General features: G+C 34.3%; 2 protein-coding genes across 5 annotated transcripts; one reads left to right on the top strand and one right to left on the bottom strand.

Moving 5' to 3' along the window:
- Window positions 1-563: 563 nt before the first annotated feature.
- Window positions 564-8,991, bottom strand: LOC104889847 (hypothetical protein). 2 transcript variants are annotated; one of them, XM_010675174.4, is made up of 10 exons: window positions 8,833-8,991; window positions 6,973-8,475; window positions 6,737-6,863; window positions 6,037-6,174; window positions 5,845-5,911; window positions 5,576-5,725; window positions 5,444-5,502; window positions 3,109-3,243; window positions 1,488-1,579; window positions 564-942 (listed from the first exon to the last, which is right to left on the bottom strand). In XM_010675174.4, exons 2-10 carry the CDS (start codon window positions 8,413-8,415, stop codon window positions 871-873), a joined length of 2,283 nt encoding a protein of 760 aa, XP_010673476.1. In that variant the 5' UTR covers window positions 8,416-8,475; window positions 8,833-8,991; the 3' UTR covers window positions 564-870. The 2 variants fall into 2 exon arrangements, 1 of the variants encoding a protein (XP_010673476.1); XR_007273774.2 differs by lacking the exon at window positions 564-942 and having other exon boundaries at window positions 1,483-1,579; window positions 3,109-3,235.
- A 4,202-nt stretch (window positions 8,992-13,193) lies between these two features.
- LOC104889848 (uncharacterized) lies at window positions 13,194-16,620 on the top strand. 3 transcript variants are annotated; one of them, XM_010675177.4, is made up of 8 exons: window positions 13,194-13,676; window positions 13,760-13,852; window positions 14,553-14,764; window positions 15,060-15,204; window positions 15,296-15,368; window positions 15,579-15,704; window positions 15,834-15,959; window positions 16,188-16,620. In XM_010675177.4, exons 1-8 carry the CDS (start codon window positions 13,408-13,410, stop codon window positions 16,281-16,283), a joined length of 1,140 nt encoding a protein of 379 aa, XP_010673479.1. In that variant the 5' UTR covers window positions 13,194-13,407; the 3' UTR covers window positions 16,284-16,620. The 3 variants fall into 3 exon arrangements, with proteins under 3 accessions (XP_010673479.1, XP_010673478.1, XP_048499817.1); XM_010675176.4 differs by having other exon boundaries at window positions 13,196-13,676; window positions 15,558-15,704; XM_048643860.2 differs by having other exon boundaries at window positions 13,197-13,676; window positions 13,755-13,852; window positions 15,558-15,704.
- Window positions 16,621-18,411: the final 1,791 nt, after the last annotated feature.

The following is an 18,411-nucleotide window of genomic DNA, read 5'->3' as shown; positions in this document are numbered from 1 at the left end:
TGTGAAGAACTGATTTCTTACATCGGTATTTATAGGCAAAAGTATACTGTTTTAACATTACATTTTCAACAATTTCTGCGCGGACGAAAAACTTTATGCATGGCATGACATTCACTATGCATGAACAGTGAAATTTTCCAATTCACTGTTTCTCAACAAAAACATCGAAAATGTAAAAGAATGGTAGAAGCATTTGATTTTCTCTTTATAACGTCATTTATTCTTACTCCCCTCATGTACACTATTTCACTATTTCTTGGTTTATTCTATCTAACTTATTACTTTATTTTTTTTTGTTTTATTTGTCACAAAATCAATTTCTTATGATTTAACCAACCCCAAATTAGTTGATGACCCAGTTTTGTTGTTAACTAGTTCCATTTCATATATAAGGTTGGTTGTCATCACTCGTGACATCAGTTCCTTTTGACTTTGCACTCATTTTCGATGAGGGTTTAAAAACGTAGTATATTCATTAATTATTAATGTACTTTTTTTTTTTTAATAAAATACCTTATTAATGGGAAAACAGCAGTAGCAAAGATATTATTATCAGTCTTAGGTCAGTTAATCAATTTTATATATGTTGATGTTGTGTAAGACAGTCTGGTTTCGCGCCATAAAAAAAAAATCTTATATCTGACCTTTACTCAAGGATAAAGTAGGCAATAGCTTTAGCATCAGGGATGTCATCTTAATTACAAAACGATCTTCATGAAAATGTGCATTCCAAATCCGAGCCACATGCTAGAATCAAGAGAACGCCCTAACCCAATCACATAGTTCAGAAATGAGCATACACGACTAACACGAGGCCTCCGCAACAGGAATATATCCAGACGTGTTGTACAAGGTGCCTCAGTTCACTGATCAATGGGAAATTCCTTCTTTTAAGCATTCAGCTATTGTGAATTTCAACTGCTGCATCTTCTGTTTTCCCAACTGGATTAAAAGACAATACAGACTCGTATTAGAATATCCCATATTTTATAGAATTCAATAAACCGAATGCAGGAGCAGCGCTGGAGTTAGAGTCAGCAGCAACCAGCAAGACATCAACCCCCAATACTACAGTGAAAATAATTGAAAGTTGCAACTTTTAGATGCAAGCAGCAAAAGCTATGACAATTGACATGTGACTTGTCAAGACTCAAGACGAGGGGATAATGGCAGCTTCTCTAAAGTTCAGCAGAACTCTCCAAAACAAGACAAGCAAACAGAAAATAGGCATTAAAGATCCAAGAATGAACTAAGCTTAGAGCGTAATAGTTGAGAGCTGAAATTAAAGCTAGCTCCTGGGTGGGTGTTCCAAATCTCAACCTACTGCTCTTGAATTTAGAATCTCACATTTCAGACTTGATCAACAAGAGGGAACATTTATTAATAATATGCCAACAGCATTTTCAGAATGTATTAAGACTCGCTTGCATAAAGAAAGAATGTATTCAGACTCAAAACTTCTATGTGATTGTACCATTTAGACCTACCTTATGAACAGACATCATCTGTCTTTGTGCATCAATGAGATGGGCCTCCATCGCTGCTTCCGTTTGCGAAAGGAGCTTCCTATGTAATGCCTCTGACCAAAAAACAGGTGCTCAGCATTAGAGTACAGCAAATTATCTAACATATATCATGTATTCATGTGTAATGTAGGAGGAAAGTGGAAATCCAAATGCTACTCAAATTTTCATATCAAGGACTTCCAATTCTTCATCTTAGACCATTGTTGTTCTTGACACTTTTTTTTGTAAATATAGCAATGACGAAATTAACGAATCCTATTGAAAAAGTAGATTAATAAAACTAATCTACATAACCAGATAACAACCTGGAAAGATTCCTGTCCCCAAGCCATATTCTCTCTTTCTATAAATTTATGAGTTTGCCTGACATAAGAAGAGTTTGATGGAAGAGCGATTATAATAACAGCTTTATATTTCTTGAAAAGATGAAATCAAAGGGGTGATGAGCATATAGATCGTTTAACTGATATCATAATGATTGAATAAGAATTGTTCAAGCTGCAAAAAGGCATGCTTCTAGCCTCTAGAAGTATGGAATGATTTAAGTAAAGGCACCTAGAATCTAAAGACTTTGGTTGCATATTTGGTTCAAGTCAAATAGAGGGAAGAAATGGCAACAATAATTGTTACCTTTGTTACGTGTATATTTCCGTTATGGTAAAAGTGAGGGATTGACAAGGGTAATGAAATTTACTACTATAGGATTATGGAGCATGAGTGGAGATAGTTACCCTCCAGATACATAAACCATTACTTCACCCCTCGTACCAAACAACATGAAATGAAAATGTTCTCTTCTTACGGTTTCCAGCACTTAAAAAATCTGATATGAATCATGCTCTGAAGAAAAGTTTTCTAGGGTGTAAAGAAAATGATGTAGAGAACAATACATTCTTAATGGTTTGTCAAGTAAAGCATCTCAATAGCCACACTAGTATTCTAGTACCGTAGTCCAAACACGCTGCTCCTTAAATATTTTGAATGTGAAAATGCTATAAAAAGTTGAAGTACTAAGCACGGACACTAAAAGTCTTAAACGCTGTTGAAAAGCACTAGCTCAATAACTCCAAGAGTAGCAGGCTTGTAGCCTTGTGGACTTGCTGCCTAATTTCGCTGTGTGTATGTGAGCATTCTGAGAAACAACAAACATAGACAGATCCTGAAATCATCCCTAAGAGAGAAAAGCTAGAATTTTTTTATTTTTTACAAAAATGTGTTAATTGATATAAAGCCTCTCTACTCGTTGGAACATCCAGGTTTCGCAGCTCATACCTTGACCTTCCCACCCGACATTCATGACAAGCAACCACACTTGTTGGAATGTTGTAGTATATAGTCTAAATTTCAGGACTGTTATCTACTTCAAACAGAGTAGCAATGTCAAATCACATACAAGGAGACCAATGAATTATTAAGAAACAGCTGGCATATCCAACTAGTATCATAATATATTACATTATCATATGAAGTGACGAATTTTGATTAAAAAAGAAGAAATAATTCTAAAGAAGAGCTCACTACATATTTACATAGAAGGGGATTTTAAAATTCGAATAAGAGTGATAAGATAAAGTTGTCATACTTTGCTTTTCTATAGCTCCTTGTAGCTCTATATGCTGTGATTCCAGTCCTTCCATTGCACCTTTGCACTCTTGAAGGTATTGATTGAGCTCTTTCTTGAACTTTTCATGCAGAACCTTCAAGTGTTCCTGTTGTTCTGCATTAAAATCCATTGTCAGACATGCTAAGAAACTTGCAAGGATAGATGACAGCAATGATTAACCCAGTATACAAAAATACCATAAGCAATGAAGGGAGGTCCATAATCCATATTTGTGCAACCCAAGTCAGCTAGGTTTGACTCGTAGGAAGACAGTATCTTGAAGAACCTAGGGGTTAGGAAAGCATTTTCTTGAAAGGATATGGATCTCATTTGTACAACTTAGGGAAAATAAATTAGTAGTAGAAATATTTAGTAGCAGTAAATATTATAAACAGAAACTAGTGAAGAAACTAAGTCAAACAGGGGATTAATTGATACTCTTACAGTAAATACACACAAGTAAGAAGAGGAAGGGGAGATGTACCCTACCCAGATGCCTCTACGAATTTGACAGAAGATGGTAAGAATTCAAGTCTTATTTCGTTCTTTTAAGCAAGATTGACCAACTGTTCTTTCAATAATTAAAAAAGTATCCTGAAAATTACATTTACCAGCATAAAAACAAAAGATGTACTTAGATCATCAGATTTATCTAGTGATTGGCCCTATTCCCATCATATAACATATTTTTCTCATGGTAAGAGAAAGATAAAATAGATTTACAGAATATTAAATAAATAAGAAGTTAACCCATAGTTAAATCAACCAAATAAAAAATGTAGTACAAATTATCATAAAGTAAATGATGAGCAGCCTAGAAACTTAAAGACAGCACTGACTGTGCAAGGATTCGGGAACTGGGAGCTTGGGAGGAAGTTGTATGCCAAGAATGGAGGGTCAGTTGAAATTGCTCCCAGTTAATCGGCAGTGAAAAGACAACTGCAGAAGAACTTTGCGTAAATTTTGCTGCTTGATAAATAGAATCTTCCACTTGTTTCTAAGCTGGTTGATCTAGAACGGCTTACTTACCCCCTAAGTTCCTAGAGTTCAAAGATGCAGGATACATGGCTTCTAGTGTATTATACCCAGATTAATTATTGTTACAGCAGCAAAACCAACTTTTGAATAAGATAAGTCAGACCTATCCAATTCAATTGAAAATATATTTCCACTTGGAATTTAGTTTGGCTAAACATAATTTTCTATTCCGCGGGGCGCAGGTTTGATAATTGATACTAAAATTATTGCACATTTGCACTTCACAACTCCTAAATGTGCATTAAAAGTATATGAAAGTGTTATTATTCCACTCGTTTGAAACTTTAATGTCCTTCACATGTCTGTTACCAGTTTGCCATTAAATTACCACTTGCCACAGAAATTTTGTACACCCATGGTCCATGGATTAATCCCTCGGTTAACTCACTAAGCCCACTCCAAATGAAGTTCACTAACACCTCCCCCCAGGCCCCCACACATCCCTCTCTTCATGACCTATGGGACGATAAAGATGAAGAGTAATATGGAAACCTCGCTATTCTTTTTATTTCAATTTTTACTTACAATGACACTTAGTAGAGAATTACACCCTTCTTTTGATTGAGTTGTAATCTTCACTTTTCGAGGTAAAACTTTGACGAAAAGTTACTGTTAGTATTATGATAAAAAAAATAGTGCTAGATACATACTGACTAAGATGCACCGGAACTTAATAATGATATGAAGAAATTGTGTTCGCAAAAGCATATACCACTACATAGAAGAAATGGACGAAGAGGGTCTTTGTGGATGAGCACATGATTTAGATTCTTCGTTCATGTAGTGAACCCCATCTTATTTTCTAGGATTAAGGCTCTCGCATTGTTCTTACAGATTTTGAGAGAAATCCATAGTTAAAAAATGATATTGAAAACCGAGAAATATATAGAATTGAAGTGAGTATAACTTATACTGTCGGCAAAATCCTCACAAAAGAAGGGGCCTCAGCCTTCGAGAACAGATAGATATGGCTCACAACAAAACCAAATCTAAAGAACAAATTTATGAAGCATATGATCCTATATATACCATGAACAAATAAGATACTTAGGTGGAGATCTCTATGCCCCAATCTCCCTCAAGTTCACAGTATTTGTCATAAATTCTAAGTCACTAATGTTATATTCATGTACCTTTGCAAAGTTAATCACCTAACAAAGGTCGAGAAACAAGTAAGAGTATTACAAAATCAATTGCACCATGAGATTTAGCCTCGAAAAAATGGTAATTATAAGAGCTCATTGACATCTCATATACTCATCAAAGGGACCATTACCTTGAAGTCTTGTCTCCAGATGTTTTCTTTTAGATGCCTTGAGGCTCGTTAGTTTTCCTCTGAAACACAAGTACAGATGACATTAAGACTAAGAAAATGTTCATAAAAAAGTCCACAAGTAGAATTGCTCACAAATCTGTCTGAATCTGAGACTCAACACTCCGCAGATGTGAATGTATTTCTTCGGCAGCAGACACCAGTATTTCTGAGCATTTTTTGTTTGTCACTGATATCATTTTGCTCTTAACCTTTCTTAAAGCCAAAACTAATAGAGAAACCACTCTGAAATACCAACAAACAAAAGCAGATCAATAGATAATTGGAGATCATGAAAGGAGGAGTTCTGTAATTTACAGACTTTTTTTTTTTGTTTTCTCCAGTTTCAGAATGAGAAAAATAACCTTCCCAATTCATCCTTTGGACTTTCATCCAGGCACTCTGTTAATACATCATCAGCATTCCCAGTTGCTGATAACCATAAAGAAAGTAATAAATTCAGCAATGTCCAAAAGGTAGTTCTCACATTCCCACTCACATCAAAAGACCCTAAACAGACGGAACACAGAAGCACAGAGATATTTAGTGAGATGTACCTCTTGGAGTATGCAAGGTAGGACTGAAATCACTAAAGTCAACACCATGGCTGCAATGTCGTTTGCTTCTGAAGAGCATAGGTTTCCTCACAAGACTGATCTCCGGAGATGTGTAAACATCTTCTACTTCTTGATAGACTGCTCATTAATGTCCATTTTTCATGAATAATTAGGCATTCGACATTGAAGTTACAAATAAAGATAAATACATACTGTGCCATGCAAAAATTTAACCTAACAAAGTGTTGAATGCATACTCCGATTTCATTATAGCAATTATGAAACTTGGTGATGCCTTGATGATATTCAAGATTCCTAGACAAAGAACTAGGATTCAGAAACAGAGTCGCATGATGGATGATGAGCCACGGAGTAGAAACCTCATATTAACTGTCCCAAGAATTTACCCTTTCTAGAATCTAAATACTAGTTACATCAGTCTCACTAGGGCTTAATGGTGGTCTCTTTTGGCATTAGTGAAAGATACGAGCAGATTTCTCAGGCATATAGACTCACAAAATAGGAGGTTCGGAGAGCTGCTCTCTTAAACCCTAATGAGTTACTATTAAGCACAGGGTGCTGTGCTTTGGGGTTATCTCGGGCTCTTTGAGCCTGCCTATTTAGGGTCAGCTTAATATGTGAATATGCAAGTGCAAGCATAAGAGGATGTGTGTGTGTGTGTTGGGGGGGGGGGGGGAACCTTTCTTAGCAGATGAAATCTCGTCAGTGCAATATCCTCTCACAGGGTTGAACAGCCTGTTTGCAGCATCTTTGTCTTCTGTAGATGGCTCTGGGGTAAAAAAATGTGTGTTTTCATCAACATCATCCTGAAAGTAGCAAAAAAAAAAGGGCCTATTATAATAAGCAATTGATGCATGTATAAAAGAAAAATTATTAACAATAAACCCTTCAAGAGAATAGTTGATTTGTTCTTACAGATGATTCAGAATTGCCCTTCTCTGAAGCTGTACTGCTTTTAGATAGACATTTAGCTTTAGAAACAGCTCCTCCATCTGGTTGTACAAATCCATGGATGTGCTGCTTCTCATTGGTTAGTGGACATGAGCCCGTTGGAGAATTCAGCACAGGTTTATTCACTTCAAACCATTGACAGTTCAGATCATTAGCATGGTGCACCGGAGATTGGACACCAATGGATGGAGGATCCTCTAACTTCTCCTGAGGAGCTGGAGTCTCTGCATTGGGCGGCTGACTTCTCTCTCTGACTACAGGGGAGTGGGTGATATCAGAATTCTGCATCGCTGCCTCAGGTTCAAGATTCTCATTAAAACAACCATACTTAGCATACGTTGCTCCACCGCCTAATGATAAATCCTCAATAGGCGGTGCCTTTTCACACCCAGTTATCTCAGGTTGGATGTTTTTAGAGTTTGTTGCAGGACATAAGATAACCCCTGGTTTGATTCCGCAACTCCTTTTGGCACGGCCACAATTTACTGCACGAGGTGGTGAAGGTGCACATCTTTCACCAAAAGAGAATATGTCCCTACTTTGACGTTCGGGTTCCTCTTTATCACACGACTTGGGCTTTAAGTTCCTTGGCCGCATCCTAGCAGGACCCCTCCTTCTGGCAAGAGAACGAGTCACTGGTCTTTTTATTGTCATGTCTGCATTCTCAGAATCAGTTTCTATAGAATCAGAATTCTGCCGAGGCTTGAAGTGGGCATCCCCTTTAGTAGTTTTCTCCATCGTCATCTCATTAGCATTCTTTTCAAAAATCTTTGCATTACCAAACATCCCGTCAGAATGAGCAGTTCCTAATATCTCACGCAACTTCATCCTCAGGGCTTCTTTGCTTCTGTTCTCCATATCATTCATCTTCTCTTGCAGCACCTCTTTTACTTGGATGCACACTTTCTCTTTGGGTTCACATGAAAATATCTTGAATGTTTCCTTTATACTAGCCTTCCTGCTTTCCTTCCCATAAGCCCCGCCAGCTTCGGTCTTCTTGGCAACACCAGGTTCTAAGAGTGTCTGACTCACAAAAGATTTCATAGTATTCACTGACTGGTTTCCATGTAAAATGCTTATAGCTGGTTTAGATGCTTGGTTTTCAATATGTTCAAGGTCTTTCATTACCAAGTTTGCAGCAAGAGACCCAGCGGTGACCCTTACTGAACCCTCCTGGACATCATTTTTACACATAGCTACGCTGCTTGAGCCCAGTACTCCTCTGTGTACATTATGCTTTACCTCTACCGTTGATGCTTCCTTCTCTACTCCCGTGATCGAAACATCAGCTTTCTCTTTAGGTCCACAACGAGTTTTAGCAAACGATTCTACCACTATCCCAATGGACATTTTCTGAGATTGACTACATGGTTGATCGTTGCATGCAGAACTTCGACAATAACTCATCTTAGTCTGACTGCAAGAATTAAATCAGGCCTGTCTGTCCCTGAACAAGGGCAGGAGGGGCTGGGAGCAGAGAAACATGTCATTCATTCCAGATTTCCAGTCACAAAATTTCAAAAATTGATTTGATGAACAAACAAGGACAACTGAAAATCGCATAGTAATTGGTAACATAGATATTATTATCATTTGATTCCATGATACAAACATTAATTAAGAACTTATACCGAAAATTCGAATCATAAATTCATAACATGTAAATAATCCCTAGAAACATGAGATAAGAACAATGAAGTTGAATTCATGAAGCAAACAACAATCGCATAGAATCAATGGCATCAATAATCGCATGGAGTAAAAAAAATCGCAAGAAATGAAAAATCGCAACAAAGGATCGTCTAAAGAAGTGGATTCACTTACGAAGAACCTGGAACGAGCTTTGAAGTTCAATTCGAGCGTCAGAATTCCGTATGAGTGACAGAGTGAGGGAAGCTCAAAAATTGAGACTGAGAGGTTTTTAAAGTTCAATTTTGTGAGGGTGTTTATTTATATACCCGGCGTAGTTTAGGATCTTTTTATGCAAATGGCGGGCGAAGGCATTGATATTACTAGTCTTCATATGCATCCGATGCGTGCGTTAATTTCAAAATTTATTATTCTATTAGATACCTCATTCGTACTTTATTTATGATTAAACTTAAATGTAAAAAATTCAACAGTTAGATGAATTTAGATATATTAATTCGCTAATGTAAAAAAATAAAAAAGTTGTAAGTGATTGTTAACATTAATTTTTTGTGAATGAATATTGAACAGAAATAACAAAAATAATGAGTTGGTTTAACTGAATTAAAGAGTATCAAAGGTAGAGAATGTTCAGACTTTTCATGTGCACGTTATGTATGCCATATTTTTTTTATAAGGTATAAATATTTTGCCCATTTAATTTCGATTGAAGTATTTGATGCATATACCATTTTAAACTTGTTTTAAATGGCAAGTTGGAATGAGAATTTTTAAATGATTTGCTTTTGTAATTGGCAAGTTGGAATGAGAATTTTTAAATGATTTGCTTTTGTAATTTTTTTCATTCCATTAATTAGATCATTAAGGGTATTTTGGTCACTTCAAAAGAGGACACCTCACCTCCTCCCTTGACTTATATAATAGAGATTAAAAAAAAAATTGAATAGATCAGGTTTTTTTTTTTTAAGGGGAAAAGCAAGCTAGTATTAATTCAAAGACAAATTGTCCATAAGTCCATAAGTACATAGGGTGCCACCTCCCTAGGAGCATGGTTTTCCCACATTTGTTCAGTACCAAAAGGAACTAGCTTAGCTAAGTGATGGGCTACAAAATTCCCGTCACGCAACACATGAGACTAAATAATAGATGAAAAGGAAGTACATGAAGAGAGAATGTTGTGTAGAATGGCATCCAAATCCGAGAGAAAAATAGCACTCTTTGAGATACGAATGACAAGCACTTGACAGTCAAATTTGTCATCACTCCCTCCTTGGTTTTTGTAAATATTTCCATGTATAGTACATATGTCCCACAATTTACCTATTTGCTTTTTTGTTAATTCTTGTTATGGCAATGGTCCCCACTCCCTCCTTGGTCTTTGTGATAAAGCAAATGTAGCAAATAATTTGGGACGGAGGGAGTATATACAGATATACTTCCTCTGTTTTTTTAGATGTTACACTCTCTATTTTATGAAGTTTTAAATTAGATGTTACACTTTTATTTTTGAGTAATAACTTCTCTCTATCTCTCTCCTATCACATGTTCATATGGGACCCTTTTGTTTTTCATTCTCTCTATCTCTCTCCTCTCCAAAAATTACCTAGGAGTCCACGATTTGAAAAGTGTAACATCTAAAAAAAGGGAGGAAGTATCAGTTTTTGTATGATATAGTCGGATTTTTTTTTTCTAATATAGCTAATTTTTGTATAATAAAGTCAATTTGGGTGCACAAAATTATTATGAATCTGATCCACCCAAGACTTTTTTTGTACTTTTATCATATTAGTTTTATATGTACGTCGTGATATGTGCATTTTAAATAAATCCATAATTGTAATTACTTTAAAAGATAATAACAAATATATATATATATATATATATAGAAGTGAGTTCATATGAGAATGCATACTTATATGAGAAATGAGAATGAATTTTACACGCTATAACTCTTACGAATAAGTGATGTAACTCTAATGAAAAAGTGATGTAACTCCAAAAACAAAATATTTGAAAAAAAAAATTAAAAAAAAAAAAAAAATTTTTTGAATTCAAATTTTTTTAGAGGGATATAACTCTAATGAATAAGTGTTGTAACTCTAACCCAATCGTGTGGTTGAGATTCATTCTCATTTCTCATGTAAGTAACATTCTCATGTGATCCTGCCCCTATATATATATATATAGAATTCTCATATTATTGTCCTCTTTTCTATCGGTATTAAGTGGTAGATAATTTTTCCAAAAAGGTATTTTTTTTATACTAAGTCATAAATTTAGTAGTAGTAGTATGAAATTTTTTGAGTTACCATACTTACTTCTTGATGGTCATAGATATACTATAATATCGCTAAAATAAATACTAAAAATGATATATAAATAGCATCTTCATTACTTCACTTTAATGAATCATTGAAAAATAGGGAGAGAGCCAGCCAACAAATCTCATAATAATAATAATGATAATGATAATGTAGGTGATTAGGCGGCCACATGTACCCTCTTTGTCAACTGACTTGGAATTTATCTAGACATTGTCAATGTAAAATTATGAATTCATAACCTCAAGTATGGAAGAAAGAGATACTCTTATTATCCAATTTATTAAAATCAATAATAATGTCATAGATTTATAATCAATAATAATTTATAATGTTTCGAAAGCATATTATGATTTCAAATGACTAATTTTCATTCTTTTTACTAACATGATATTGCCCTTGAATATGATCAAGGGATTTGCTTGAGAAATTCAAAACCTACTCACCTCTTATTTCAAATGTCATGATCTTATCATTAAGCTACCTTTCTTTATAATTCTTACTACTCAATAACTCATTCTCTTTTTGTTATCACAATTGAAAATAATAAATTATTGCATAACCCAAAACACTAATTTAGGCTATGTTCAGTTCACCTTATTTTTGCTTATTTCAGATCTAATCAGATCAGATCAGAAAAAATAAGTTCAGATCAGATCAGATCAGAAAAAATAAGTTCAGATCAGATCAGATCAGATCAGATCAGCATCAAAAGCACAGATCAGATCAGATTCAGTTCAGATCATATCATGCTTATATTTAAAAATTATTATTATTAAATATCTTTCACTACATATTAATAAAAATTATAATAATTGAATATTAATAAAGTACTCATTGAGACGAATCAAACAAGACCCCACATGACTATATTTTTTCTTATATATTAAAAAAATAAAAGATTATCTCTAATTGTGAATAGTATCAAGATTCTAAGTGATAAAGATAAAAAAATACAAAGGGGTATTATTATTTACTAGTACATTTGTTCAAAAGAATTATTATTGTTGTTGTTGTTGTACTTATTAATTATTAATATTGGTAATTATTATTAATCTTGTTGTTACCATTATAAATGTCATTGCTATTATTATATTAAGTTATTTTGTTGTTATTAAATAATAGAAAATTAAAAGCCACATGTTAAGAACATAAGATTGACGCAAAAATAAGAAATATATAAAATATGATATCTCAAATTCATGACAACGAAACTACTAATTTCGGATTACATTTCAAAATAAGCTAAGTGTGACATACAAATTATAAATTTAGATTCGGTATACCTCTTCTTACCGAATTCCAAATCTCTCTAGCTATTTGAAGTTGCACGATATTTATTTATTTTTTGCTCAAGTCATAGTTGTTTGTATATCTTGTTCTATTTTATATGGAAAAAAAAAGAGTTCAGTTTGCCGACTTCTCAAGTGTGAAACTTTTTTTTAAGGGAAAGTGTGAAACATTGTATAAGTGCTCTTATAAAATAATGACTTGAGTTATATAATTATTTTTAGTAATAATAATAATTATGATTATAATTATTATTGTTGTTCTTATAATAATGATAATAATAATAATTATTATTAATAATAAAGTTGTATAAAAGTTGTAATAGAAATAAATGATAATAATAGTAACACTATAAAGAAGATCTTATAATGTATTGCATAATAATGATTTACAAAGTAATAATATAATAGTAATAATATATTTTATAAAAGATAAGATCTTGTTGAAAAAATAAGTTCAGATCAGATCAGATCAGATCAGATCAGAAAAATAAGTTCAGATCAGATCAGATCAGAAAAAATAAGTTCAGATCAGATCAGATCAGATCAGATAAGTTCAGATCAGAAAATTTCAGGTGAACTGAACATAACCTTTCTTTATAATTCTTATTTCAAATGTCATGATCTTATCATTAAGCTACGTTTCTTTATAATTCTTACTACTCAATAACTCATTCTCTTTTTGTTATCACAATTGAAAATAATAAATTATCGCATAACCCAAAACACTAATTTAGTGTATCAGCATAGAACAAGGCTCCAAAAAAATAAAAAGAGAGTGCATATCATACAATTAAAAAGTGCCTTTCTAGTTTCTAGGCCATAAACTCTTTCTCCCAGGCCCATTACTTCAATTCAATCTAAAAGATTCACGCCGCTTGTATGGTAATGGTAGCCCAAATGGTGAAAGTCTTGAACAATGTTGTCTTACAAATTACAAAGGATAAAAGAACAAAAAACCTGATGGAAAAAGAAGAGGCTTGAAGATGGAGAAGGAAGAGGAGCATAAGAAAGGGATTTGGTGCAACTGTGACCACCAAAATACTACTAATTTGTTGGGTTTTTGTGATACACCAAACACAATGATACAGATTAAACACATCTGTAAAATATGCACTTCTAATTCTAAATCATAATTCATGAAAATGGCGAGCACAACATTTAGTGCTTGTAAATCAAACCTCCATTTTCATAGCAGAAGAAAATGTTTGAATATCAATGTCACAAAAAGTTGTCTTTCTTTTTCACAGTCACAACCCTTTTTTAGTCTCCATAAATCCTCAATCTCCAAATTCCCAACATCTTTATTTGCTGCAAATTCCAAATTTCAAGTCACTTCTTTTTCTGGTGATCGTCCCTTAAACAACACTGTTGAAGAAGAAATCCCACAACCATCTGTGCATTCTTGGTAAATTTCTCTTCTTTTTCCTTTTATTCTCAATTTCACGTTTTTGATAAACTAATTTTGATAATAATTATTGTTAAGCAAAGCATATGGAAATGGAGGGGTTATTCAATTCGGTATCAATGCTGTGGAAATACTGGCCCTGCACTACTTCTCATCCATGGCTTTGGAGCTAACAGGTTTTCTTTCTTGTCTTGTATTCTTTTCATCATTCAATGTTTGTTTTTGCTAATTTGCTTGTTACATGCATTTTAATGGGTTCAAAACTTGATTGGTGGGTGTAAGTTGTGAAAGTATGATCTGCAAATAATGGAATGGAGCCTTATCTTGAGAGTTGGGACAGATTAAAAAGATACATTAGAGCAAAGATTTGGCTATTTTAGTGTAACTATGCTTATTCAGCTTATTTAGGAAGTAGATTTTGAACCTTGCAAAATGCAAATTATTCTAAGGCAAATGCTAACGGGTGCCCCTAAGGCGCTGATAAGGAACTTATATTTATATAAATAACTTTTGCGGTAAAATAAGTTTCTTATCCAGCGCTCCCAGGCACCCGTTAGAAGGATTGTTCTTCTAATAGCCTCTCCATTTGCTTTAGAGGATTAGGGGTAAGGTTGTGGACTTGTGGTGCCTGAGTTGGCTGTGTATATTGGATCCCTCACCTGTCCTTGGACCAAGCTTTTGGAGGTCATTGCGGGGTAATTTTTAATCTTGTAATTCTGTGTTATTGCTTTATTACCAATTATGTATGGAGTTTCATGCACAATACTATATACTATCCACTTTGAAACGTAGCATTTCTGATTATTGTGTCTAGGCGAAAATGCAAAGAGGTTGGTTCATTTCTTTATTTTGGTTTTTTCCCTTTCTTCTTAACAGTGATCATTGGAGGAAAAATCTACCAGTTTTGGGAATGTCACACAGGGTCTACTCCATTGATCTCATTGGCTATGGTTACTCCGACAAACCCAACCCCCGCGATTTTGGCCTTACTCCTTTCTATACCTTTGAGACGTGGGCATCTCAACTTAATGACTTCTGTCTAGAGGTAGTCAAAGACGAGGCGTTCTTTATATGCAATTCTATTGGAGGTGGCTCCCTTTTCTTTCACTATTATCTGTATTGCTTACTGTATCAAATTATGACACGTGCTTCTTGTGTTCGTCACTGACACTTGCATGGAATACCAAGTGAGTCTCCATTTGTTAGCCAACTGTTTGGTTTTCAATCTCCCATTTGAAAACTGTGGAAAAAGTAAATGCCAATGTTGTTATGCTTTTCCTCAATGGAAGTCTTAATCAGTTACTTGCTGTTTCTCGAAGCAGCACTGGACAAAGTAAGCTCTCAGATTTTAACCTTGCCTAAGTATGTGATTATTCCTTGTAGGTCTTGTGGGACTTCAGGCGGCAGTGATGGAGCCACAGATTTGCAAGGGTCTCGTCCTTCTAAACATATCTCTTCGTATGCTTCACATTAAAAAGCAACCTCCACTTGGCAGACCTCTAATAAAAGGTTTTCAGAATTTGTTACGGTAATAGAGTTAAACCCGCAACCGATAGCTGCTTTGTTGTTTTTACCTCAACCTATAACATATATTGCTTAATTGCTTTGGCTGGTGGCAGGAATACTGATCTCGGTAAACTGTTTTTCGGAACAGTAGCCACACCTCAATCTGTCAGGAATATCCTGTGCCAGGTACTTATTATCTGAATTTGTTCAAAAGCAGAATCTTGGTGTTTATTTGGTGTTGAATGTAGAGACCTAGTTATAGCCTTATAGGCGCCTTAACCAGATAACTAGTGAAGAGAAATAGCATGTTGTTGCATAACTGAGAAAGACAGGGCTTTGCCTTTGCTTACTTAGACTAACAAGATGTTATTTCAGTGTTACCATGATACCTCTCAGGTAACAGAGGAACTAGTTGAGAAAATCCTTCTTCCAGGGCTACAACCTGGTGCCGTTGACGTGTTTCTGGAGTTCATTTGTTACTCGGATGGCCCTCTTCCTGAGGAGTTATTGCCTCAAGTCAAGGTTGATTGTATGATGATATTGTGTACTTTGTATTCTTTGAATTTCTCCCATGATTGGTAATCAATGAAAGAAGTTGATTTGGTTACGCCACTAGATGTGAACATATAGAAGTTATGTTCCCATTTGCAGTGCCCTGTATTGATTGGTTGGGGTGACAAAGATCCATGGGAACCAATTGAGCTTGGAAGAGCTTATGGAAATTTTGAATCTGTTGAAGATTTTATCGTCTTGCCTGGCGTAGGCCACTGCCCTCAGGTTGTTTTCTCTCTTTCTTGCTTCATTCACTTTGAAAAAGCTTCCTAAATCCTTGGCTTCCAACTGTATTCTTTTCACAGAGCTTCTCAAGTCTTGTTAATTTTTTAAAGTGGTGAACTAGTAGCATTTTGCAGTTTGCATCAAGTCTTGTTAATTTTTGTAAGTGTGAACTAGTAGGATTCTATGGTTTGCAGTTTGGTTTTATAACCTATGGTGTTCGTGTTGCAGGACGAGGCACCTGATCTTGTGAATCCGTTGGTGGAGTCATTTGTGGAACGCCACTCTGGAACCAGAGCCAACGTTCCTTCGGAATCATTGGTGTGAAAGAACGATCAATAATCATTGTGTTGATCACGAAGATGGTTTCTTTGCTAGTGCAGATCAGAGCACAGTTATAATAGTGGGTAGCAAAAGGTCTAATTTCATGCTCCGGATTATTATGCAGTTGGTTTGGGGAATATGGGTAATCTTGTCACTACATTTTTATAAATACTTGGTACTTTCTCACGGAGTTTGTTTTATATGTAAATAATGTTGTAAGAGTTTAAGTCACCTAAAAATAAATAGTCATGTTTGTGGTAAGAGTTTAAATAAAATTTAAGCTCAAAAATTTGAAATTGAGTTGTTATCAAATAAAGCATTTCAATTTAATGTGCTGAAATTTTAAGCTACCTTGCCAGTTTAGCTCATTTTAGCTACCTTATTAGTTTGAACTCTATTTCTACTTATGTTCTCAAACATATAGTATTTTTTTTAAAAAAAAAAAAATTTGTCAATTTTTTAGTGGATTATATTTTTTAAGTGTTTAATTTGCCAAAATTTATAGTAACATTAATATGTTTGAGAATTTTTCAATAGAACTTTTGGCCGGTTTGGTAGTTGGTCATAAATGATGGTAATGGAAATGAATTTGTGTGTAAATTTGTGAAAAATATCATTGTTCATTCCCATGGTAATGCTAATTTATCCTAAAGTGTCCACTTTCCTTCTTGAATTTTCATTCTCATCCAATACCACCTTGTAGGTAGTAATGAGTGGTAATGAAAATTGCTTCCCCTCGGAGATAAAAACACAAATTTAGGGATGAGATTGCTTGCCTGTGGAGAAAAAATGCCTCCCCATGGAGATTTTAAGGGTGTTTCCCTAATAAAATTACACTTAAAATTCATTTCCATTAACGCAATTTATTAACGACTACCAAACGGGTAGGGTTCAAATTTTGATAAATTTTTAAATATAGTTTGAAGTGCAATAGTCAATGAAAAAAAATCTAAAATAATCAAGTTATTTGTAGAGATTACACTTTTACATGTCATTTTTAGACAAAAAGAAATCTATCTATTTAATCAGGTAAGAATGGATCAACAAAAGTACAAAACCAAGATAATCTGATGATGACATTTGTTTAAAATTTGTGCATCAATCGCATATAAAAGTATATAACTTTTACTACTTACAAATAGAAAACATATTTATGCATAGCTCATTTCTTTTGATTTCTTGAATTATTTTCTAAACGTATGAACAAGGACTGAAAAACTTGAAAATTTCAGACCGAAGACTAGAACTAGATTATATAGAGTAAAATTAAATTTAATGAAGATTATGAGATTAAAGAGAAGATGTTTCTTTCAATTCCTCCCAAGCCACTAATTTCTCCGAAACAAGATATTAAGTGGTTTTATTCTTATTTGAAATAAGTTAAATTATTGGAATTTATTTGTAGGTTACCGTGTTGAAAATTTTTCATTATTAGTGTTACGGCCCAAAATAAGCCATATAACATTGATATAACTTAGTCGATCGTGTATGGATGGTGTACCATGAAGTTTTGGAGATCATAGCAAATGATCCCGTACAGATTACACCTTATACGTGTTGACCACCCCAAATAGTGAACTTCTTGCATGTTCTTAGAGGGGATGAGCACGAGTTTTTTTGGCTTGAATTTTTTTTAGGTGACATCCCAAAATGGTGAAAGGTCTTCTTTGATGATCAATTACCAGTGTCACAAGTTGAGTTAATTAGAAGCTTAAAGCATATGGCTCTTAAACTGATCAGATTTGAAAGGTTTGAATTGCATAAATAGGTATCCTAAGACTTGGAATTTCAACTTAGATCAATCAAATTTAAGTGCATTATCTTCCTCAACAAATCTTCTAGTTCTCAAACTGTCATTCCTTACTCTTTACAAAAGGTGATAAGCATTGGAGTATTCTTCAGACTCACTTTAGATTCAAAATGTCCTTACCGATAAGTGAGGTATGTGCTTTTAGAGATTCGACCAGAGATAGACAAGTGTTGCATGATCCGCATAATCGACGATGAGAGTTTAGGTGCAGTTTTGGTGCATGATGCGGAGAGTAATTGAGAATATTTGCTAGGGATATTAGAGTTGCATACTCTGAGTATATTGGGAGGAACTAATTACAGTTGTTGAGATTATCACCAT

Source organism: Beta vulgaris, chromosome 4 (assembly GCF_026745355.1).
Source record: "Beta vulgaris subsp. vulgaris cultivar EL10 chromosome 4, EL10.2, whole genome shotgun sequence".
In the NCBI taxonomy this organism is placed as follows: Eukaryota; Viridiplantae; Streptophyta; class Magnoliopsida; order Caryophyllales; family Amaranthaceae; genus Beta; species Beta vulgaris.
Note: the sequence above shows the minus strand (reverse complement) of the source record. Positions and strands in the feature narration are given on the sequence as shown.

What these genes read in the sequence shown, in the direction of transcription:
- LOC104889847 (XM_010675174.4), bottom strand. Translation starts at nt 8,415, where the DNA reads ATGAGTTATTGTCGAAGTTCTGCATGCAACGATCAACCATGTAGTCAA. An exon ending in AGGAGCTATAGAAAAGCAAA is followed by an intron (nt 1,580 to 3,108) that starts GTATGACAACTT and finishes TTTTTTGGTCAG; the next exon opens with AGGCATTACATAGGAAGCTC. An exon ending in AGATGATGTCTGTTCATAAG is followed by an intron (nt 943 to 1,487) that starts GTAGGTCTAAAT and finishes CTTTTAATCCAG; the next exon opens with TTGGGAAAACAGAAGATGCA.
- LOC104889848 (XM_010675176.4), top strand. Translation starts at nt 13,408, where the DNA reads ATGAAAATGGCGAGCACAACATTTAGTGCTTGTAAATCAAACCTCCAT. An exon ending in TATATGCAATTCTATTGGAG is followed by an intron (nt 14,765 to 15,059) that starts GTGGCTCCCTTT and finishes TATTCCTTGTAG; the next exon opens with GTCTTGTGGGACTTCAGGCG. An exon ending in GCGTAGGCCACTGCCCTCAG is followed by an intron (nt 15,960 to 16,187) that starts GTTGTTTTCTCT and finishes TTCGTGTTGCAG; the next exon opens with GACGAGGCACCTGATCTTGT.